The 24,482-nt window shown below is 51.7% G+C and overlaps 1 protein-coding gene across 1 annotated transcript; it reads right to left on the bottom strand.

Moving 5' to 3' along the window:
• Window positions 1-5,396: 5,396 nt before the first annotated feature.
• Window positions 5,397-23,545, bottom strand: Oaf (out at first homolog). The gene is made up of 4 exons (XM_032910352.1): window positions 22,865-23,545; window positions 8,485-8,619; window positions 7,509-7,689; window positions 5,397-6,308 (listed from the first exon to the last, which is right to left on the bottom strand). Exons 1-4 carry the CDS (start codon window positions 23,129-23,131, stop codon window positions 6,043-6,045), a joined length of 849 nt encoding a protein of 282 aa, XP_032766243.1. The 5' UTR covers window positions 23,132-23,545; the 3' UTR covers window positions 5,397-6,042.
• Window positions 23,546-24,482: the final 937 nt, after the last annotated feature.

Below are 24,482 nucleotides of genomic sequence, written 5' to 3' on the forward strand. Positions count from 1 at the left end.
TGGATGTCCAGGAACTTGCTCTGTAGACTCACCTTGAACTCAGATCTGCATGCCTGTGTCTCTTGAGTACTAAGATTAAAGGTGTGCATCATCACTCCTGGACCTAAGTCTTTCTTTACCTTTTCACAAGATCTTTATAAGCATGGCCATCATGCTTCAAGATCTGGATCACAGGTGTACTCTCCACTTCTGGATAGTAGTTCACCCAGATTAAAAGTCCAAATGAAAACAACAACCAGGTAGCAATAATGCCTAACATGATATTACTATTCCTTGTTCAACTGCAAACAAGTAAACAGTAAGCTTAGCTTAGTGGGAACTTGCCCCAAGGTCCTTAATTCCACTGAATATCCTTGAACACAGGATTTAGCTCCAATGCACTTCCTGGTGTCCTTTTAATACTGGAACTGTACATTTTGTAATTTTCCTTTCTAAGCTTGCTTTGCTTGATCAAAATTATCTTCATAAGAATGAAACACATGGCAGAGTCTATACTAGGCTTTTTTTGATATTTCCTTCATCAATGCAACTAATCTGAATAGCTTCAACTTGATCCAGGCAGCCTCCCAAGAAAAGGGCAAAGAGTAGCTGCATTCTTCACTAAAACACCATAAAAATGATATCCAGGCAACATGCTAAAATTTCTCTCCTCTGAAACCTCTTAAGCCAGGTTTCCATAGTTCAAATCACCCTCAGCACCAATGCCTTCCATATTCCTACAAGGATGGTCCATTAAGCCCCACCTAAATCATGCCACTGATTTCCAAATCTACATTTCTCTAAACAAAAACATGGTCAGGCCTATTGCACCAATGGGGTACCATTCCTGGTCCCAACTTCTGTCTTTGGCATTTATTGCTGTAAAGAGACATCATGACCAAGGCAACTTTTTTTAATCATATAGGCATTTTTAAAAGGTTTATTTATTTTATGTATGTGAGTACACTGTTGCTCTCTTCAGACACACCAGAAGAGGGCATCTGATCCCATTACAAGTAGTTCTGGACCACCATGTGGTTGCTGGGACTTGAACTCAAGACCTCTGGAAGAGCAGTCAGTGCTCTTAACCTCTGAGCCATCTCTCCAGCCCTGACCAAGGCAATTCTTATTAAGGGCAACATTTAATTGGGGATGGCTTGCAGTTTCAGAGGTTCAGTCCATTATCATCAAGGCAGGAAGCATGGCAGCATCCAGCAGAGTTCTACATCTTGATCCAAAGGCAGCCAGGAGAGGACTATTTCCCATAGGCCACCAGGAGGAGACTTGAGCATAGGACCTCAAAGCCCACCCCCACAGTGACATACTTCCTCCAACAAGGCCACGCCTACTCCAAGAAGGCCATGCTTCCCAATAGTGCCACTTCCTATGGGCCAAGCACATTCAAACAACCATAATCATCATGGCAAGAAGCATGGTGGCAGACATCATGCTGGAGAAGGAGCTGAGAGCTCTACATCTTGAACCCCAGGCAGCAGATGGAGACTGTGCAACATTGGGTACTGGGTATAGCTTAAATATATAAGACCCCGAAGCCTACCTGCACAGTGATACACTTCCTCCAACAAGGCCATACCTCCTGTAAATGCCACCCCCTATGGCTAAACATTCAAACAAATGAATCTGTGGGGGCCATTCCTATTCAAACCACCACAGCAGGCCACTCAATTTTACATGAGAGTTGTAACTCTATAAAATATTACCTGATCCCCACAAGGATTCAATGTAATATTTGACACAAAGACACTTTTGTTAATGTTTTGTTTTATTTTTTTTTAAAGATTTATTTATTTATTCCATGTATGTGAGTACACTGTCACTGTCTTTTGACAGACCAGAAGAGGCATCGGATCCCATTACAGATGAGCCACCAATTTGGGAATTGAACTCAGGACTGGAAAAGTCGGGTGCTTTAAACACTGAGCCATTCTCCAGCCTGATGTTTTGTTTTATAAGACAATCTTGCTATGTTGCTTAGGCTGGCTTCAAGTTTTCTTCCTTCCTTCCTTCCTTCCTTCCTTCCTTCCTTCCTTCCTTCCTTCCTTTCTATTAGAGACTTTTTTATTTATTTTATTTTATATGAGAACACTGTAGCTGTCTTCAGACACACCAGAAGAGGGCACTGGATTCCATTACAGATGGTTGTGAGCCACCATGTGGTTGCTGGGAATTGAACTCAGGACCTCCGGAAGAGCAGTCAGTGCTCTTAATCACTGAGCCATCTCTCCAACCCCATAAAATTTTCAATTATTTGGACTGGATCTTGAAGTGCTGTAACCTGAGCCTCCACACCTGGCTAGAAAGCTACTTTGTAAACCGTGAAGTGTGACAGAGGAATAACTACTGATAAAATGGCCTCTTCCAGGGGCTTTCACAGGACCTCTAAGACGTGTGGTGGTTTGAATAAAAATGACCCCCATAGGCTCATAGATTTGAATTCTTGGTTTCCAGTTGGCTGACCGTAGGGAAGGATTAGGAAGTGTGTCCTTGTTGGAGGAGGCGTGTAGCTGAAGATGGGCTTTGACATACCAGAGCCAGCGTCTTCCTCTGCCGGCTGCCTGACGATCAGAGCATATAAAGCTCTCAGTTCTGGCTCAAGCACCATGTCTTTCTGCTTCCTGCTGCGATGATCATGGACTAACCCTCTGAAACTCTAAGCAAGCCCCCAACTAAGTGCCTTTTTAAATATAAGAGTTGCTGTGGTCATGGTGTCTCTTCGCAGCAATAGAACAGTGACTAAGGCAGACCAGAAGCAAAGCCTTCCTTCTGTGCCCGTGCTGACCTGCCATGGCCGACCACCTCTAGCTATCTAAAGGCTCGGGGTTTGGTGATGACTTGGCATCACTCACCCCAGCAAAGCACTAACTGCTGTGGTGGAGTTTGGGGCACCATGACAGAGGCGGGGATGAGACTGGGCAGAATTTACAATTGTGGTCTGTTACTCAGACTGTGGAATATCAGTATTAGGGAGGACTAACCCCAATGTCTTAGGGAGTTTACATTTTACTCCCACCCTTGATGCCCAGCGAGGGGCCCCAGTCAGAGAAGCCTGGATATACAGCCCTCAGAGCTCCGTCAGTGCAGGGCACAGGCAAGCTTGGATCTCTGCAGGAAGGATGTTGGGAAAACACTCCAGGTCCTGCAGCATACACTTTATTTATTGTTTGTTTTTGAGACAGTCTTGCCGTGGATAGCCTAGTACTCGATATGTGTAGCCCAGGCTAACCTGGAACTCTCAGCAATTCTCCTGACTTAACCTCCTGAATGCTGAGATTACAGAAAACGGGAACACTTTTTTATTGTTTGTTGTGTTTAGACAGAGTCTCATGTAGTCCAGGTAGACCTCACACTTGCTGTGTAGCCCAAGCTGGCCTTGAACTCCTGATCCTTCTCCCTCTGCCTCTCAAGTACCAGAATTAAAGGCATGTGCCACCATGCCTGGCTTAAAACCCTGGTTTAAAACATTCTTGATGTCTTTGTTTTGTTTGTTGTGTTATGTTTTTCAAAGATTGATTTTTATATTTATTTCTTTTCTTGTGCTGTGTATGTGGGAGCCCTTGGAGTCAGAAGAGGGCATTGGATCCCCTGAAACTGGAGTTGTGAGCCTCCCAAAACGGATGCTCTGCTGGAAGGGCAGAAGTGTGCTTAATGGCTGGGCCATCTCTCCAGCCCCTGTTGTTTTAAGACAGGATCTCAAGTAGCACACACTGGCTAGCCTTGAACTTGCTTTGTAGCTCAGTCTGGCCTTGAACTCTTGACCATCTTGCTTCTGCCTCCCAAAGATCATTGGCAAGTGCCACCACACCTGGTTTGAAGCATTACTATGACTATGACTACTGCTGCTGCTGCTGCTGCTGCTGCTGCTACTACTACTACTACTACTACTACTACTACTATTACAAGTTCCCATTTTGTACTACTACTACTACTACTACTACTACTACTATTACAAGTTCCCATTTTGTACTACTACTACTACTACTACTACTACTACTACTACTACTACTACTAGTTCCCATTTTGTAGCCCTAGCCTAGAACTATGTTTGGCAAAACATGTATTTTGAAATGCATTACTTCTGGACATTTGGAAGTCAAATGGGAGAGGGAAAGAAGGAAGAGATCCACAGAAGGAGACCATCTCCCATCCAGAGCAGATGTTAAAGATCATGATGGAGGGAGAGAGCAAAAAGGACAGATGGGCTTCCTTTCTTGTCTGCCGGCAAGGTTGCAGCAGGCTCGGTAACCTGATAAGGCTGCCTCCCCAAAGATCCTGCACTAGACCTTGGTCCAGCAAACCTAGGTCTAGCCTGGAGACAGTCTTTTTTCGGAGCCATGAGAGAGATGGAACTGTTCTGCACTCTGCTGCTTCCTTCCCCAAGGCCTATGAAGAAGGTTTGAGTCTGCTTCCTCTCCCCTGAGGAGCTGGGTCCTCTGTGGAATCAGAGGCTTAGTTACCCATAAGCCTCTGCGGCCTTCACCTTGCTAAACTCACTGTCCTTTAGCCTCAGCACACACCCGGGCTCTTCCATGAAGTCTTCCCAAGTACAGCTGCCTCCAGCCTGCAATTTGCTATGCAGTGTGGGCTGGCCTTTAATTTGCATAGAACCTTCTGCCTCTGCCTCCTGGGTGCAGGAACTACCAGTGAGCACCATGACTTCCATCGAGGGCCCAGATGTGGATGCTGGAAGTCTGGTTCTAAGATCACTCACTGGCTTATCTGTTCTCTCTTTTTTTTGTTCTGTTGTGCAGGACATTAAGTCCATGGCCTTGCCCATTCTGAGCGAATGCTCTATAAATGAGCTGTCTTCAGACCCTGTCTCATCATTTATATAACTTATTTGTATTTGCACTGGTGTTTTGCTTGCATGGATGAGCGCCACTTGCAAGTACTCTTGGAGGCCAGAAGAGGGCGTCAGGTTTACCACGTGGGTCTTGGGCATGGAAGATGGGAGCAGCCAGTGTTCCCATCACTGAGCCGTCCTCCAGCTCCAAGGTTTTTATTTTATTTTTTCATGCGTGAGAGCCCTTGGAGGCCATAAAAGGGTGGCAGACCCCCATTATGTTGACGATACAGGTGTCCGTGAGCCTCCCCACCCTGGAAGTGGATGTAAAGAATTGAACTTGGGTCCTTTGTAAAAAAGCAGCATGCGCTCCTGAGTCCTTCCTAGTTCCCCTGTTCCATCATCTTAATCACAGAGACTCACAGAGCACACAGTAGGAGTTTTAGAAGCTGCTTTGGGGGCGGCCTGGCCGGGGTTGCGATGTGTGTATGTGTGTGTGGCGGGGAGAGATAGAAGTGGCTTTGCCCAGACTGGCACGATGTAATGGCACATTTCTGACACGAGGTGGCAGCATCGGACAAAATTCTCTCAGAAAGTCTAGGCTGGAGCCATCAGGTGAGTGAAAACTTAAAAGACTTTTATTTCTGGTACAAATGATAAATATTTCGTATTAAAAATCTGGAATTCAAGTTTTCCTTGTACTTCATGCTCCCTCCCTGCCCCAGAACCTTGCCAAAGTTCTTCAGCCCAGAGGCAGGAAGAATCGGTGCCTGCTGAAGTATCCAAGTTGGGTCTCAGAAAAGGCACACAAATTGGGTCTTGGGGACGGCATCCCTGCTCCCCGTTGCTCCCAGGGTAGAAAGAAGGCACTATAATTGGACACAAGAGCTGGGACATGAGTCCTCAGCTGTCCCTCTCTGGTTCCCTTGCTGGTGAAAAGGTATGCTGCAGGGCCACGCCTCCAGAACAAGTTCCACAAAAGCAGCCTATGTGGGGCACTTCAGGGGAAAGGAGAGGCAAGGGTACCAGTCTGGAGAACTGCTTTAACGCCCTCTGCCTCAAGATGGGCGCAGTTAGGCTTCAGGGCTGCCTCAGGGTTGCCCACACTGCAACCCTCTCTTAAGTCATGCAGATGAGGCCATGGCTTCAGGGGCAGAGGCTCAGGAAGAGACCTAAGGTCTCAGATTGGGTTGCATCGCCCTCTGGTGGTCAGTGAAGGACTTGTGGGCCCAAGCATCCATCCTGGGTCCTGGGTCCTGCAGTTAGGGGTCCTCATCCCAGAGGCACAGTTGCCTCTGAGGTACATAGAAGTCAAAGCGGTAGCTTTTCCTGCAGCTTCGGATGCCACACTTGTAGGGCGCTGGCCGGTCACGGCTGTGGCAGTACTTGAGCATGCAGGGGTACCAGGCCAGGCTCAGACTGTAATGGCAGATGCAGGGCTTTCCTCGGTCCCCCACTTGTCCACAACGAGGTAATTCCACCTGTTCTAATTCCTTGAGCAGAGGCTCGAACACAGAACTGTCCACACCTGGGGAAAAAGGCAAGCAAAAGAAGGCGGGACCGCCTTAGCCCAGGATAGCCCTCTCCCCTGCTACCCCTCCCAAGGCTGTCCAAGGGACAAACACGGGTGAGCCCTGGGCCTGAGGCTAGCCTAGCGGGCAACATTAAATGATAGTACCCTCATCCAGTGAGTCTCTACTGTGTACCGGGGATTCAGAATTGGTCCAGAGTTTACTGGTGTGGTTGGGACTGTAGTGTGAAAGGGAAGTCAGGGCCCAAACCAGACCTGACTGCATAGCCTACACTGGACCATAGGGCCACCAATGATTTAAATAAAAAACTACCTAAAGGACATGGCACCTAAGTAGGTAGGGCAGGGATGGAATGACAGGAACAGGGTGGGTATGACCATAAGAAGAACATTCATGAGGAGTCCTGGGGCAGTGACAGGGGCCTGGCCAGGGCTCTGCTTAGCAGGCATGGGACGGAACAGCTTCTGAGGTACTAATGCCCGGCTTGTGCCTTCTGTGGGATGTGTTCTGGTGGAGACGGGTGTGTTATGGGAATGACCACAAAGTCCAGCCCTGCCTTGGGAGAGGCAGGCTTTTCTATGTGCAGCTCGTTGGGCAGAAGGCCCAGGAGCATGCAGCTTGAATCTCCCTGTCCCTCATACACAGAGGACCTGACAGTCCTAGCAAAGGGACCTGGAGAGGGGCCAGTAGTGTTGCACAGGGGCCCTGCAGAGGTGGGAGGAGGCCCCTGAGGGCTCTGGGAGAGATGCTGGCACCAGGGTTGGTGAGATGCTGAGTTCTGAGAGGTGCCCAGCAGAGAGACCTATAGGAACATGAGTGTCCTCAGTACATGTAGTAATAAGAGTGGTGAAGAGTCTTTCACAGGACCTAGCGGGTTGCCCTTTGTGAGTCTTCTTATTCTTGCCACATAGGCACCACCTCCTCTAGAAAGCCTTTCCGACATATCACAGCCTACCTTGGGGGCTTCACCCTCCCCCAGAATGCCCGTCACTCATGACTGCACACTCACATTCACTAGTGCTGGACTGATCTACCCACCACCAGCTATGGAAGCCGGGTGTGTCCATGTGACCCTTCCCAGAAGCGACTCAGTAGCTCTCTCTCTCTCTCTCTCTCTCTCTCTCATACAACAGAGTCACTTGGCAATCTTTCCCCCACCCCCTCTGTGCTTCCCCTTCTGCCCACCCCCGGCTGACCTCGCTCTGTCCAGAACTGGGCATCCTCCTGGCGTGTGTAGATGGCATCGGTGGCCTCGGCACACACGTTGCGGAGATGGGGACTCAGCAGGCCTCCCTGGCTGAAGTTAACGGCGATGTCCATGTGTAGCTGCTCCAGACCGCGCACTTCTTCAGCCTGCCGCACCGCTCGGGGGTTTTTCTGTAGACACAAGGCAGGGACACATATGTCACCATCATTTCCTTAGGTTGTAGGGGGAAACAAGCCCAACCTGAGAAACTGATACCCTAGAGGCGGTCAGAGCCTGTCTGGTTTTGCTTCCTAAATTTCTGGGGCTTTCTGGCAAGCTCAAGGTGGCACTGGTTAATAATAAGGTAGACAAGCTGTTCTTGGGAACAGGACAGTGTGGGCCGTGTGCTTTCTGAATCCAGGGGACTAAGTCTTTCAGAGCAGGGTGGACAAAACGTAGGGCCCTGGAGGGAAAGATGCCATAGGCAGGCCTGCAGCACTGGTCCGCTTAGGTAAGCTTGGGAAAGCCGGAACTCCAGGGAGGGATCCATACAGGTCAGTGGGATGAAGGGCTGCAAGCAATGTCTACTGACACACTTTCACGGATGAGTTCTAGCTCTAACCAAGGTCCTCGATGTGGAGACTGAGGCATGAAGGCAAGGTCATTTGTCCAGTGTCACAAATGAGGGACAGGGGACAGGGGGTATTAAATTCCAATCCCTGTATCTCCACCCAGAAAAGAGTGAGTGGGACCTGAATTAGTGGTTTGGGGTGACCTGGGAGTTGGGCCACAGTACAGAGTAGAGATCCGGGGCTCTGTAGTCAGTTTGGTTGGGAGCAAAATCAGGAAGTCAGGACTCTCCGTGAGTGAATGTTAAGAGGTGGGGAGGAAGATCTAGGGGTTGACGGTTTGGGGGGGCATGAATGAGAACCAGTGACTACAGGTGTGGGGCTCTGGGTCGGGCCTGGCCAGGGGTGGGCACTCACCTGCCGGAGCTTGGCCATGGCCTCACTGGGGATGATCTCATTGTGGTACAGTCGTGTGACAAAGCAGAGTGCCTGGAACTGACTTTGCCCCTTCTCCAGCTCCCCCAGGATCAGGGCTCGGAAGATCTTCACATCCTGCAAGGGAAGGGCAGGAAGATGGAGACCAGCGAGCGGGAGGGGAAGGCCCCAGACCAGCCCTGGAGCGGGACAGGCCTGGATGCTGTACCAGTGCCTGCCCTCAAGATACCTCCTTCCTCAGAGAATGAAGAAACCGCTTATCTTTTCCATTCACACCCTGTGACTTCAGAGGTCACACCTCAAATGTTTCCACGGCTTTCTGGAGAACTGACAAAGTGAACCACCGGGAGAGCTTTTCCAAAGAACCCTTTGACCAGACAGACCTTAATCTCAAAGGAGCCGGCACCAAAAAAAAAAAAAAAAACAAAAACAAAAACCTATCACTAATGGCCTCTCCTGGGTGGGGACCCAAGAGTCCTTAATCAAAGCACCATGGGAAGGAGGAGGAGGGGCTACATACATTTTTTACAAGCATGCATTCCAGAGCTCTCTCTGACTTTGTTACTCTGTAGCCCTTAGGGGCGGGCCTCTGAAAAGCTCTGGGTAGTCTGCACTCAGTCGGGCCCTAGCCCCCCACCTCCATTAGGGATTGTGGAGACAAAGGCAGGCAGCTGCAGCTGTTGCTGTCTTCCAAGGCTGGAGTGGCTCACCTTTCCCCTCCTCTCCACTTCCTCCTTCCCTATGGGGATAACCCGTGGCATGACCAATGGGCCAGTGGTTCCTTCCTATTCTGAATCACAGTACGCATGAGAGAGGCATGAGAGAGGCTGGGGCAGGAAGAAGGGGCAGAGCCTCAGGCATCTTTTGCAGTCCGTTTGCAGCTAGAACCCTCGGCTACATCTGCCTGCATACCCCACCCCCTAATCTCTATCTCACCTACCAGTGCCTTCCTAACTCTGCTGAGGAGAAGGAAGTTAGTAGGTCCTACTCAGAAGGGGTCTCAATCTGGGAAGAGCCCTTCCGTGGAGGTGGGGGCGGGGGTGGAGGGGTTGCGGGAGGGGCGGGACCCTGAGCTCAGTAAGTATGGCTGGGAACCTTCCTGGTCCCTGTGCCCACAGCTCTGCCCTGACACTAGGTGATGTCATCCTAAGTTTTCATTGCTTTGCACTTGTACCCTGGGCTGCCTCACCTGCAGCCCCCTTCATCGAGGGCTTACTGTGCAACTGCTAATGCCCAAGTGTTTGGAGAGCAGGGTCAGAGTGTTCCTCGGGATTCTAGATACAGGGAGGGGCTGAGGGCTCCACCACTAGGCCTCATGTATTAGCTGCCCCAGGCTTTCCCAGGCTTCACTGTGATAGGGGACAGACAGTTCACATATCTGGCAGGCTTGGGTGGAGCTGATGACCTGGAGGGAATGACAGTATTCAGCAGTGTAAGCAGAGGTGACTGTCATTGTTGCAGTGACCAGCAAAGGTCAGGGATGGTCTGTGACAAGTGTCCATTTTCTTTTTGTTCTGTTTGAGGCAGGGTTTTTCTAGGTAGCCCTGGCTGTCCTGAAGCTCACTATGTACACCAGGCTGGCTTCAGACTCAGAGATCCCCTGCCTCTGCTTCCTGAACGCCAGGCTTAATGGCGTGTGTCACCACTGCCCTGTTAATAATCTTCTCATAGATTTCACCAATACTGTAACTCTACAAGGGGTCTCCCTGACTGCCTTTACCAGAGACGGCTTTATACAACCACTTCCTTTAAATGCAACAACTGGGGATGGGCGCGTGGAGAGCGATATCCTAGAAAGGAGAAATTGAGGCCCAGCTGGGGAGAAAAGTTCCGTGAGGCTCCTCATCCCAGAGCCTTGGAAGGAAGGTGAATCAGCTCGGCTTAACACCCACTTCCTCTGACAGGAAATCCCTTCTCGGGTCACCGTGTTGGCATCTCCTTGTCCTGCCAGCCTGGGCCATCTGATCCTCCGTCAACTCGGGTCGGCTGAGGGGACGCTGGAGGATGATCTGCCGGTGGCAGGTCCCATTCTAGCCAGGCACAATTCTGCCAGGTGGGATTCCACAAAAGACCTCCCATTCCGAGAGTCTGAGTCAGGCAGTGCCTGGGAGGAGCCTCAGGCAGGATCCAAAGTCCACTTCACTGGTATCTGCAGCTCTCACCCCTCTGAATCCTATCTGGGTACTGCTTGCTGTCTTCTCACGGACACATGAACCAAGTGCCCAGCGTTCTCAGGGCTGCTGCGGGGCTCAGTGAATGGAGATACCCTCCGCCCACCACAAGGAGTGAAAGGCGTTAGACATTAGAGCCAGACCAGAGGCTGGAAGGGCTCTGCCTGGGGAGCTGAAGAGATAGCTCAGTGGATAAAGTGCTCGCCACACAAGTATGAGGACCTGAGTCCAATCCCCAGCACCCATGTGAAAACAATGGGTGTGGTGGAACATGCTTGAGATACCGGCATGGGGAGGTGGAGGCAGGAGCATCCCTGGAACTTACTGGCTAGCCAGGCTGGTCTAATCACGAACTCCAGGTCCCAGTGAGAGACTCTCTCAAAATACATGGTGAGCAATGGTGCCTGAGGTTGACCACTGGCCTCCTCCACACATGCAGATGCACATATGTTCACATGCACTCGAGTGCTCAAGTGCATCTGCGTGTACATGAATACACATCTACGTGTGTGCACATACAGAGACACAGACAAACAGACAAACACACAGACACAGACAGACACACAGAGACATAGACAAACAGACAAACACACAGAGACAGACACAGAGAGAGACAGAAAGATACACAGACACAGACACACACACAGAGACAGACAAACACACAGAGACAGACAACACAGACAGAAAGACACACAGACATAGACAGACACACATAGAGACACAGACAAACAGATAAACACACAGACACACACACAGAGACACACAGACACACACACACACACACACACATACACACACACACACACACACACACACACACAGACAAACACACACACACACACACACACACACACACACACACACACACACACACACACAGAGTGTGCACGAAACCTGCTTTATAGTTCCTTCCCTGTTTCTGAATTAGATACTAACAGCAATGACAACCACCACGTGCTACCAACACGAGAAGCTGCGTGGGCACAGAAGGAAGTCCTCTGTCACTGTGTAGGACAAAGAGTCACTGAAGGGGATAACTGGGAAAGAGAAACTGCTGTTACTGTGCCTCAAACACATTGCATCATGGGCTCAGAGGTCTTCTCCACAACAGAGGCAGAGCTCTATGACAGAACTTGAGTTGGGTAACTCACTCAAGGCCAAGGACTTAGGGGAAATACAGCCAGGATTTTAACCAGGTAGCCCAGGCTGTCCCACAGCTGAGCTCTTTCCCCAGAAAGCACAGTTGCCCCCTGGACCAACTAGTCTAATTTCCCTGATGTCCAACTACAGAAACAGGCTGAGTGGGTGCGGTGTATTCCTAGCAGTTGGGAAGTGGAGGCAGAAGGATGGCCAGCTTGAAGAAGACAATTTGAAAGAGACATTTTTGTTTGAAGGCCAAATGGAAGGAGGGAGAAGGAAGGCGGCAAGGCTGAGAGGGAGGAATAAATGAATGGATGGACTGAAGCTCGGGCCCACAGAACCAGTGAATGTCGTAGGACTAGAACCTGGGTCCCTTCCCGTCACACTCACTTGGCCACCATACCTAAATCCTTGGTTGATTGCCTAGGAACATGGCAGTTCCTACTATCACTCTGTGCATAACCTGGAACAATAAAACAGCAGGCAGAAATACCTCCTGTCCTCTGACTGCCCTGTGAGAAACCCCTTTATACCTAGGTTCTCTGATCTTCTTGGTCCTGTTTTCCCCCAAAGCCACATGTCCTTTGCTGGCTCCAGGAAAGGACTGGGCATCATATTCTGACTGTAGCCTCCCTGCTTGACCCACTAGCAAGGCTCCAGAACACCTAGGACAGTGTGAAAGAGCTCCCCTGCTTTGAGAACATCTGCCCAGATGTTAAGATCTGGTTGAATCCAGGCCAGATGGAAACCTGGCTCCAAGACCTTCTCCTTTCCTGGAGTCCCCTAGGATGACTCACCCAGATGTTGTCAAAAGCCCAAGACAGATGGCACAACTGGGCAAGAAAGAGAGGCTTAGGGTCTGGGCTGGGACTTCCAAACTGGGAGTCTTCCATAGGGTCCTTTCTCCAGGGACCTTCAGTCCGTAAGGAAACGCTGGGGTATACAGCAAGAAGAGGCCAGGCAGGGTCAGGGAGGGTTGCTGAAGTCCTGTGTGTAACTGAGGCACATGTAGGCTTGAACATATAGCTAAGATATAATGCTAAGAACCAGGACTCCCTGCATCGGATGCCGGCCTTGCTGCTTCTGGCCAGTAACCATGTGTAACCTCCAATGAATCTATGTGAAGTCTCGAGTCTCAGTTTCCATACTTGCCAACAGGTCCAGTAACAGTACTGCCTTGAGAGACTGCTGCGAGCCATGAGAAGACCTGGCCCAGCTCAGAACACAAGCTAGGACTCAGTTTCTCCGACACTGCAACCCCTTGTTTCCAATGCCATCTACTCCGGGCCTGAGAAGTGGTAAAGACTCTTCTATAGATGGACTGGGGGCCCAGGCAGGTCTGATGACCCCTGTGAGGCTGGCATGCATCATTGGGAGAGCACTGAGGGCAATCCCAGAGGCAAGGCCATGAAGGAATGGCCGAGTCCAAAGGCCCTGTCATTAAAGGACTCCTGAGGTAAAGAAGGCTGACTTCACACAATCAATTTCAGAGCCAGGGTGAAAGGCCTGGAGTTCAAGTTTATGCTGACAGCCGGGGAGGTGAAGGATGGATAAGGGAATAGCTGTCCTTGTGAGGATGGGCGGGGTGGGGGTGTGTGTGTGGAGGATGGGAAGGCTCCCTGCAGTGAGGGCACTGAGTCAGTGTAAAGAATGCAGGTTGTTCCAGCCTGGAGTGTGGTTTTAAGTCCTGCCATCCCAGTTCCACCCCATTTTACTGTCCTCTGAGCATTTAATGCCCTCTAAGAATTATCACACTCTTTACTATAAAGCACGGGCTGGCATCCCGTGCTACTTATGTACTGAAACACAGTTCCAGAGAGAGCAGTGCTGGGTCACTCCCTGGTCCTTCCTGCAAGCCCCTTACTCTGTGGGGGATGCCCCGCCCCATCTGTCCGTCCTCTTAGGCCTCAGCTTGCAGGCATCACCGGCTCTGAGTGGTCCTGTGCTAGGACCTCCAGCTCTACACAGCCACCTTCCCAGTGCCCTGCCTGCCGCATTTACCTTCCCTCCCAGGAGCACATCTCAGGGCAGCGCACCCCTGCCCACTAGAAGATGGGGGTGGGGGCTTTCTCCAGAAATGTCTAACCATGCACAGACCACTGAGCAAGAAGAGTATGAAGGGGGTTTGAGAACAGCGAGGGGGGGTTGCACTAGGCCCGGTGAGATGGAGAGGGAATTGGGGTGGGGTCTGGGGGGTAGGTGGGAGGTGGCTGAAGAGTCAGATAGCAAAGGGGGCAGGATTTAGGGTCTAGGGACCAGCTAAAGGTCTGGGCTTAACTGACTTAAAGGTCACTGGAAGTCACTGGTGAGTCGAGCCTAGGGCTGGTATGAAGTTGGCTTGACACTTGACTGTGCCCCGGAGAGTATTCCCTGACTCAAAAGCCAATCACTGTCCTTGCACTGCAGTGACTCATCCAGGCCCTCTGGGGTCAAGGCTCCAGCCTGTTTATGTGGTAGCCAGGAGCTAGCACAGGGCAGGAGCCCCACACTCACTGGCTGAGTGAATGGATTCTCCCTCCTTAATCTCCCAGCCTTATCTTCTTAGCCGTATCTATGGGGGGGATGAGGGGCCGCACTCCTGCAGGTCTATAGCCCAACATCTACTATTTCGTGTTCCAGAGGGGATCCAGAGGGGAAACAGAGGCAAGGGACTTTACTAGTCGCACAGCAGTAAGGCCAGCAGTAGAGACTCAGACCTCCCAGCTCTCGGGTCGGGGCTCTGCACCACTCGAGGGATGGATATTCCACTCCTCTCTCTGCGTCTTCCCCACACCGGTCCACCTTTTGTGAGACCCACTGCGTTTCCCACAGTGGGGGCTTCTTGGGTTCAGCTTGGAGGAGGAGGTTCCACAGGAACAAGGAAATGACGGCAGGCAGCTGTGCTGGAAAAACACCCATGACAGGAGACACCCTGTGTGGGCCCTCCAGGCCACTTTCCCGGAGAGGCCCACAGAGTGTTTCCTGCTGGCGGAGGGAGGCCTGACCCTGATGGGTCAAGGCTGGAGCAGCATGGCTTCCCATAGCTGCCTTTCAGACTGGGTGAGGGAAGACGGTAACACACTGCATGGCGGCTTGGGCCACTGCTATCGGGCTCTTTCTTTATTCTCAAATCAAATCAAGCCTCGGCTGACGCCCCCAGACTTAGCCTGGCTTTCCCTGCCCTCAGGCCACAGGCTGCCATCTTTCACACAGATCTGCCGTTCCTCAGTCTCCTCTCCTCACAGAAAGGCTCCCATTACACACACACGCATACTCACACAAACACATGCACACACACTCAAACACGCCACGGCAGCTGAGTGCTCTTCCTCAGCTTCTCCACGATGAAGAGTCAATCCCACACCCTCTACTTCAGCCACATTTCCTTGGTCTCCTGCGTCCCCCTCCCTCTATGACTCTCCTGCTCCACTTTCACACGCAGCAGGCTCTGGCTCATACGCCCTCTCACCCACGGCCTCACCGCTCTCCTCACCAAGGCCCTTCAGCCACACATCTCAGCTCCCCTTACCCTCCCAGGCTCCCAGATCCCAGCTCCTAGCTTTCAGTGCTCTCAGGATGCCCTGCTGTGGTACACGTTCTAGAAGCTTCCTGGGGCATCAGGCAGCTAGGTGCTTGTCTCAGACTCTGCTGCTATCACTTTCCATTACGGAGCAGATGAAAACTGAGGGGACCCAGGGAGCAGAGCTGCCTTTCCACAGTGTGTGTGTGTGTGTGTGTGTGTGTGTGTGTGTGTGTGCGTGCGTGTGTGTCTACATGCATGTATGTGTGGCACAGCCCAGGCCAGAAGCTACTGGCCACTCGCTGCTCCAGGGCCTCCACAAGCAGCAGCTACCCCCACCTCTGCTAACCCCAGCCCCCTTGCTACTGGACAGTTGGGGCTCACCGTCTCTTGGGAATATGCTGTCATCTTGGTCTCCTCATCACCAGACCGCGTGACTCTGGGGCCCAGGCCGGGCCAATCTAAATATTTATTCCTCCGCTCCTGGCTGGGACTGCTTCATGACTAGACAGGGCCCAGCTTCATTAGGGTGGGGCTGGGGACTGGGGAGTTAGAGCGTTCCCTAGCCAGGCTGTCCAACGGTCAGGAGCCCCTCTGTAGCTCTGCCTTACTTTCCCAGGAGTAGGAGTAGATGCGCTCAACCCAGAGGCAGGATGCTACAGGAGACTTAATGCATCCCCCCACTGCATACACAGACCTCATCCAGGCCTGGACAGAGGCTTCTTGTTATAGGGTTAGTATGACTATTAGCCAGTACCAGTAGCCCTCACAGCCAGTCCCCAGACCTCCTAACAGCCCCTCGTGCTCTGTCAGCCAAATCCCAAAGGTCACCACCATCCCAACTGCCCCAGAAGAACAATGTGAGGCTTTATGTGGATCAACTGCTCCCCACAGTCTAGCTGACTCAGGGCTCCTGACACAGGGTGTCATACTTCTCTGGGGAGATGTAGTGGAGGGGCCAGGGGCCTGCTTGGTGGCTTGCATTGGAACTACACTTCTTATGGGTCCCTGGCTCTGCAAGCCCTCCTCCATCACTCTGCCTAGGAAATGGAGTCTAGGCTCAGAGACACTAAGTTACCTGTTGCATCACACAGCTAGGAAATAGCCATCAATCAATCAATCATCAATCAATCAATTAAATTGAATAAAAAATGCAGAGAATAACTGGACGTATTTGGGACCTATTTTCAAAGCTAGCCTGGTCTCTCACCCTCCTGGACCACCCCCGGAACTGCTGAGGAAGCCTGGGTCCCCTAGCAGTTATGAGACTGGGAGACAGGGCCCATACCAACTGCAAATAAGGAAGTGTTTGTAGATTCTTGTGCACCAGGGTTCTTCCGCACTCCTGCCACTCCACCGTGTGTTTCATCTTTTTGGAAGGAACGTACTCAGAGAGCTGGAGTCGCCCAGTTAGCCAGAATGTGGTACAAAGATCTCCGGGAGCTAATCCTGGGTCACCACCAGCCAGCCGTCACAGACCTCGTCACCAAGGTCGCTTTCAAGCTCAGTTTGTGCATCTGCAGGATGAGGCAAATGTATTTCACGGTGCAGCAATGCAGATGACTGAGCCACGGGTGGTTTTGGAGGGACTTCTCAGTGCAGGAAGCCATATTATACCTATGTAGTCTGCATCTCCAGGTTGGGTCCCCTGCCTGCCTGTCTGTGGAGTAAGTGTCTGTGAGCTTACAAATTCCACCTTCTTCTCTTAGCAGTCTCTCCAACAGGCTACACCATTGGCTCCTAGTGGTGGTTTTCACCAAGAATCAGGATAGGACTTCATCTGGACATAGCATCTCGATCAGGGCTAGGAGATGCTAGCCACAGGCCAGGGAGCACACTGAACCATAGGTCAGACTTTGCACCTCAACCCAAGGAGACTTCATCAGATATGGAGGAAGGACTAGAATTGGACCCAAGAGCCCCCCACACACAGCCTGGTCTCCTTACTTCCTGTTAACTCCTGAGAAAACGCCCTGTGCTGCAGAAGTTCTCCTTCCTCAAAAGCACTTCTAGGGGGTTGGGTGATGGTTCAGTTGGCAAATCGCCTGCTATGTATGAGGACCTGAGTTCAGATCCTCAATACCCGTGTAAAGAACATTGCACACGCCTACAATGCTCATGTTGGGCAGAAAGAGAAGCAAGGGAGTTCCTAAAGTTACACTGGTCAGCCAGGCTTGCTGAATCCATAAGGTTCAGTGAGAGACTCTGGCTTAAAACTAATAAGGTTGAAAGTGGTGGGGGAAGACGCCTGATGGCAGCCCTGGCCTCCAACACACGTGTGCAAACGCGAACATGTACCCATGCCCATGTACCCACCAACGTGTGCACATGTGCTCATATGTGTGGGCACACACAGGCATGCACGCAGAGACACACACAGACACACACGTGCACACAGACACACACACACACAGACATACACGTGCATACACACACGAACACACACTCAGGCACACAAGTGCGTGCATGCACATACATACACTTTTATTGCCCTCTGCTCTCCAACCCATTGCATATGTTCCACACCACAAACCATAGGGGGCTCCACACAGACAGGGTAGGACTTAGGGCCTTCAAAGCTTCTCTTGTCCTACACCTGTATGATGTGACAGTCTCTTGCGACAGTGTCCATGTGAATACTGCAGGTCCTCACTGGCTACATCCCACAGGAGCCCTGCCTTTGACCTCGGACAGGGAATCTGATGGTTTTTTTTTGGATGGTTCCTTCCTCTGGCTTCCACTTACTACTGGTACCCAGAAAGGGGAAGCAAAATTCTAATCTCCCTGGATCCTTGTCCCCTTGGAGTAACCCTGAGGTGAGCCATAGCTGAGCTATGTGGCTCTTGATGCTGGCACCCCAGGATCCCTTTCCTCTTCAATCCCCACCCCCCCATATCCCAATCCCCCCAATGCTGTCACACATGACTTTCTTCATATCTAACAATACCACCTTCCCCTTGCGGCCATTCCCAAACCAGGCAGCTTTCCTTGTGACTCATCCCTTCCCCTGCTTTTGGACATTCAGATAGGGGGACAGAGAGCTTTGTCAGAGATACCAGTGTGGGGGAGGGAACTCAGAGGGGCTGTCAGATAAGCAGCCTGAGCAGGGATAGTAGCATGGCTGCTATCACTGTGTTCAATGGCTGTATACACGCAGGTCAGATTACATATGTAGGGCCTGGATGATAAACTGTGTAAAGAATGTTGCTTACTATATTTATTTAGGAGTTAGAGTTCCTATTGATTTAGGCCCAGAGAATAATGGCTGCTTATAGTACATTGGGGGCTGGAGAGGGTAGGGTATGAGGCGCAGCAGCAGCGTGCATGAGGCCCTGGGTTCAATACCTCAGCCAACACTGACACATTAGACTGTGTGGGGAAGGGGGAATCTCATGTAGCCCAGGCTGGTCCTAAACTCACTAATTGCTGAGGATGACCTTGAGCAACTCATAGTCCTGCCTCTATTTCCCACGTGCTAGATTACAGACGTGCATGCTCAGTTTATGTGGTGTCAAGAAACCCAGGGTTTCCTGTATGATAGGCAAATACTATATCCACTGAGCCCCATCCACACACACACCTCTTTTAATGGATCTTGAGTAGCCCAGGCTGGCATTCAATTTCCTGTCCCTACCTTCACCTGACATTCCTTAAAGAACCTATTTGCCTGGCTCTCCTGTTCAGATGTCTGATTTAGTGAGGAGGAGTTCAACTGGTGTTGGAAACCTGCAAACTCCCCAGGTGACTCTTCAAAGTCACTGAGCCGTGCCATGCAACCATTCTTTCAGTTAGAGCTCGGGGACCTGGTGAGTATTAGCCTGAGGAAGAGCTCCAGGGGACACAGGACAACCAGGTGACACAGGACATTCTATGCTGCTCATGGGATCTGCTAGCCAGGTCCAGGTTCTAGCGTCCCACAGATGACTGACTGCTTTACCAGCCTCGGGCCAGGATGCAGGCAAGGTAGGGAAGAGTCAGTCCTGGATACTTATCTGGGAAGAAGGCAGGGCTGGGAAGGGGTTGTGTAAAGGTCAAGACCACTCCTGCTCAAGGGTGACACTGAAACCCTAGGTTTGCTCAGTCCAAGATTGACTGCTGTCCTAAAAGGGTGGCTAGCCATTGATTCAGCAGCTTCCAGAAGGTGGTTGTTAGTGGAGGGTCGCACCTACCATCCTATCTCTTGAGACTGTGAGTCAGGTAAGAGGTCTAGCCAGGCTAGACTTGTGTAACAATTTCTTTGGGATATTGAAACATTCTATCCTTCAGGGACGTTCCTGATGCAGGAAGTTAAGCAACTCAACAGAGTTTCCGGAAGTCCCTGAAACTGACCTGATTCACTAGGCCCCTCGTTTCTAAGTAAATAATAAAAGTAAATAATAAAAACTTCGTTTCAAAGAAGATGCTCAGACCAGCCTAGTTACAGGAAAGACAAACGGCCTGAAAGAAGTTTAGAACAATTGAGGCACCTTGAAAGGACACTCTCCAATCTGCTGGGCTGCCTTCAGGCTTCGAGGATGCTTTTGTGAGTGGTCACCGAGCCTGCAGCGGGCCTTGGTGATGCATCTGCCTTGAGTCATTTCTGCTCCTGTAACTAACTCCTCATCCATATGCCTGTAGGTAACCCCAAGAAAACTCACTGGTTTGCCAAGCTGGACTTTGGTGGTATTGGTATGTTCATCTGTTCTAGACTCCCTATTTGGGGTGAATAGACCTGTGTATAGCATCTCCCCAGGAAAAGTTTTTGATCACACTACATAGTGAGATTGTATAAAAAAATTAAAGATAAAACAAAAGTTTCAGACTAACTTGGACCACACAGGAGGTTCAAGGTCAAGGTCAGTCTGGGCTTTATTTGAAGACCTTGCCTCCAAGTCAGGAAAAAGACAAGAAGCAAAGAGAGACTCTAGTCTTCCCTAGGCTCCACGTGGACTTTCTCTGTGATCTCTTGCTTACCCTTCAACCTCTTTAATCCAAACTGACCAGGGAGGAGGCTGGGTGAGAAGTGGGGTGAGCCTCTGAGCTAGCTAGGGGCTTCTTCGTTTCCTGAGGAGCAGAGAGGGCATACCTATATGATTTGCTCTATGTCTGGCTCTGCCCAAGGCCTCAGGCCAGGTGGCAATGTTAACCCATTTTACAGAAGAAGAAATGAAGGCCCAGAGAGATCAACAGCTGGACAGAGGTTGGCCTCCTTGACCAGCTCACAGGTGATTAAGCAGACTTGCCTCATTCAGTCTGTACTGTGTCTCCCAATGGTGATCAGATTGCAAGCATCGATATTCCCGAGAAGATTCAGGATTTTTTTTTCCCCTAAAACATCTCCCTAATGGGGGTGGTGCACAAAAACACAACTTCTGGGCTGTTTTCTACAAGAAAAATCATTAATTACTTCTAGACAGAACGAACCAAGGCTTTGAGGGTAGAGCCCTTGAGAAGTGAGCAAGACGGGCAGCCTGTAGGAAGGGCAGGCACAGAGTGGCTCTGGCCAGTAGAGGCGACATGCTGGCGTAGACTAAACACTGTCCTCCCTAGTCTCTGTGTACCCCACTCCACCCTAGCCGGGGCCAAAGACGTCCTCTGACAGCTGGTTTTCTAATTTCTGTGCCTTCTCCTCTTCCTCTCCACCCCCTGCCCTCCGTGAAATTGAAGATGCCAGGGGCAGGTGGGAAATGCCAGCTCTGGGTCAGAGGTTAACCTGCAAAGCAGACTTCGGAAAACAGGGTGAAGGTTTGAGCTACCATGGGGATTAAAGGGAGCACTTGAATGTTCCCTGCATCTGAGCAGCAAGATGTCCCCCACACCCCATGTCCAATTCCCAGTCTCCCACCTCCGGGGCAGGCCACCAGCCCATCACAATCGCTGGTGCTTCCTTTCCTGGTGTCCTTTAAGAGCAGAGCAATCACAACCTTTTGTAGCCAGAGGCTAGAAAATCTCTACTCCACTCCTAGCCTTCCATGCCCCACCCAGCTTGGCTGTCTGACTTCTGGCCCAGGGACAGATACAAGGCTCCAGGATGGTCACAGCGCAGGGCCACCCGGGCATGTGGGTGGGAAACTAACAGTCCATTCTGTGGCTGGCTTTTAGGTCAGAGGCTTAGAGGGGAGATTAGATACCCACTCCCGATTGATTCTGCCTGGAACACCACAGACAAAATGTTCCTAAAGTTCAGCTGGGCAAGCAGGGGACATGCCGGGCGACCAGCTCCCCTTTCTCCACACACTGGTTCACTGGTTCTGTTTGCATCTAAGAACCCAGTTTGGGCCTGTGTGACAAGCATTGGCTACCATTCTGCTAAGTCCTCTATCAGGACTCCCTGGGCCTGGGCTAGAACATCAGTACAGACTCATCTCTACCCCACCCAACCCTGGATCTCACCCGTACCTCTGATGCCTATGGCAACCTCACAGGATCCCTAGCTGGCAGCCCAAACTCTGCCCCCCCAAAAGGTCTCCAAATATTTCCAGTTTTGGAATGGGAGGGGGGAGAGGAGGAAGCAAAGGGAGGGGTAGCAATTTGGTCCTGGATATTCCTCATTTCTGTTCTTCCCCCAAAGACAGAGGGATGCAGGCCTCCTTTTAGGGGGGGAAGAGTTGAGGGTGGATGAGTAGAAGACTCTCCTCCCCCCAACCATGAGATAAGGTCTCACTCTGTAGCCTGGGATAGTCTTGAATTTGTATTCCTCCTGTCTTAGGCTCCTGGGATGACAGGGGTGGTATTCACCTTCATTTCTTCCAGATTTTTCGGTTGTTGGGTCACTGTCTATCACTCACACACTGGAGTTCCATTTCCTGATAACTCTAGCATCCCTTCTCTCTTTCCATACCACCACACCACACCCACAGAGACAGAGAGAGATAGACGGGAGGGGGGCAGCAAAATTGTGAACTTCACCAGCCCCTGTCAGGCATGGGCTGAGAGACAAGGACAATCCTTTCCCCATGCCCTCCCTTCCCCTCCCCCAACTCTTCCTAGGCCCTCTAGCTGCAAGCATTTCAGCTCTTCAGGTCACAGAGGAGAGAACTGCTACTAGACTTGGGAGGGACCCAGGGCAGACAGCTCTGCAGGGAAAGCGATCCCGGAATGGTGCTCAAGGCTGGAGGTCTTGAAACCGCTTCCTTGCCAAATGCAGCCGAGGAAAGGAAACTAACTCCACACCGCACAGCCACAGGGAGAGCCAAGGTTCTCATGCCACCTGTGGATTTCCCCCTTTAGTCACAGAGGCTGTGGCAAGAAGGGAGGCCTTGTTAACAAGTACTTTTGTCGGTGTGTCAGTTGGGCACAGAAACTGATCAGTGCGTGAGAAGGGCCTTGGTTACTCAGAACCAAGCAACAAAATGCTAGAGGAGCTCACTGACGAGAATAAAGACCTAGATCTGGGTGCTAGAGAGTGGGCAGCGAGTTAGAAAGGTGACCTTGGGCAAGTCACGTCCTCCTTTCAGCACTGAATTTCTCTTCTGCACGCTTGAGGGTGCCTGGGACGCCGGACTGCTAAGATCGCAAGCCTCCCGCCCGGCCCCCTGTGGTGGGTGGGACGGGACCGGTGGTGGTACCTCACCTTCTTGAAATCCGCGATGAAGGAGATGAGAGTGCCGTCGGGTTTGCGCAGATCAAGGCTGATGCTGTCCGCGTCGCTGTCCGCTTGCAGACTCTCCTCAGTCACCTGGCCGTCGGGCAGCCTCACACGAACCCGCAGCTCGGCCGGAGCGCCGCTACTCGCGCCCACGCCGTGCGGCGCCCCAAGCAGCAGCGGCGACAGCAGCAGCAGCAGCAGCGGCAGCGCGGGGCGCGCCGAGGGGACGTCGCGGCGGCCAGGGGGCCGCATCCCCGGGGGCCCCGGCGCGCCGCGTGGGGAGGGGAGACGCGCCTACAAAGTTTGCCCGAAGTTGGGGGTCCGGTTCGGGGATTCCCGGCAGTCCCCACCTCGAGAGGAGAGACTCAATCCGGAGGTTCCCCCACGACGTGCTGCGAATTCACGTGGGTCGCGCACAGCCACGCACCCGGAGTCCCGGACGGCGCCCCCTGTGCGTGTCCCCCAGCCGCCCCGATTCCTGAGCTCCGGACTCCGTTCAGCACTTTTCATTCAATCCCACCCCCCGTCACTTCCTTCAGAAAACAGAAACCACCAGGACCTGCCTTAAAGAGACCGCGCACCTCTTGGCCCTTAAAGGGACCGCAGTGGCCCAGAGAGGGGCGGGGATTGGGGGCCGCGGCTCAGCGGCTTTGTGGCCTAGGCTGGCTTTCTCTGGATCCCTCCCTCCCGCCGCGCCCGGTCACCGACCGGGCCTTGTCCAGAGTTTGCGCTCCCGGCAAATCCCTTCCTCCCATTAAGGGCGGGACGGGTGACTCTTCCCCCCGCCCCCCACACCCCTTCTGGCTTGTTCTGGTGCCACGTGGATGAAATAATCGGGCTTGGATTTTCAGAGGTTTTGCTTAGTCTTTTAGTTTCTCTGACACAGCGAATTTCTCAAATGCGGCTGGAAAAAAAAAATCAAGCCTCACCTAGCATTCTGGTCTTTTCCTAGGTCGGGGAGTACAATTAGGGTTTAAGGGCCCTCTGTGCATCCATCAGGTGTGAGCTGTTTTTGTAAGTGAGGCGGCCAATCTGGATGTCACCATCAAGGAGCCTAACACTGTGAGCCGTTATTCAGTTTTCTCTCCTGTGTTCAGTCAGCCTTTCCCCAGTCCAGCCCACCTCTCAGGGCCCCTGCTCTTTCCAGTAAGGGAAACACCAGATTCCAGGCCACTGTGGGCGTCCAGATAGGAATGAGCACTCTACTTCAACGATCGCTTTGATGTTCATTAAGAAATGGCTTCCAGGATCCTTAAGCCTGTAGGTTCAGACTTTCTGGGAGAGGACAGGGAGCCCTGGCAACAAGGTCCAGAGCGATGGTTGATGATCCAGAGGTTGGGAGACACTTGGTACTTGACAGCATCTTTCTTGGGGAACCACCTGGCCCCTGAGGACCTTTTCCTCACCCGGGGGGAGTTGGGGCAGGCTGGCAGACAATAACCAGACTGTTTCCTTGGGGTCTTAGAGCTTGAACTGGCAGCACTCAGTTGCCTGGGGTCTCAGAGCTGGCTTCTTGCCTGATAGAATGCTAGATCTCAAAGAGGCCTTCAAGCTGGGACTGCCCCCATGAGTCAGTTCCACAGTCATTAGGGGCCTCACCCAC

The sequence above is a fragment of the Rattus rattus genome, chromosome 8, assembly GCF_011064425.1.
Source record: "Rattus rattus isolate New Zealand chromosome 8, Rrattus_CSIRO_v1, whole genome shotgun sequence".
NCBI classification, from domain to species: domain Eukaryota; kingdom Metazoa; phylum Chordata; class Mammalia; order Rodentia; family Muridae; genus Rattus; species Rattus rattus.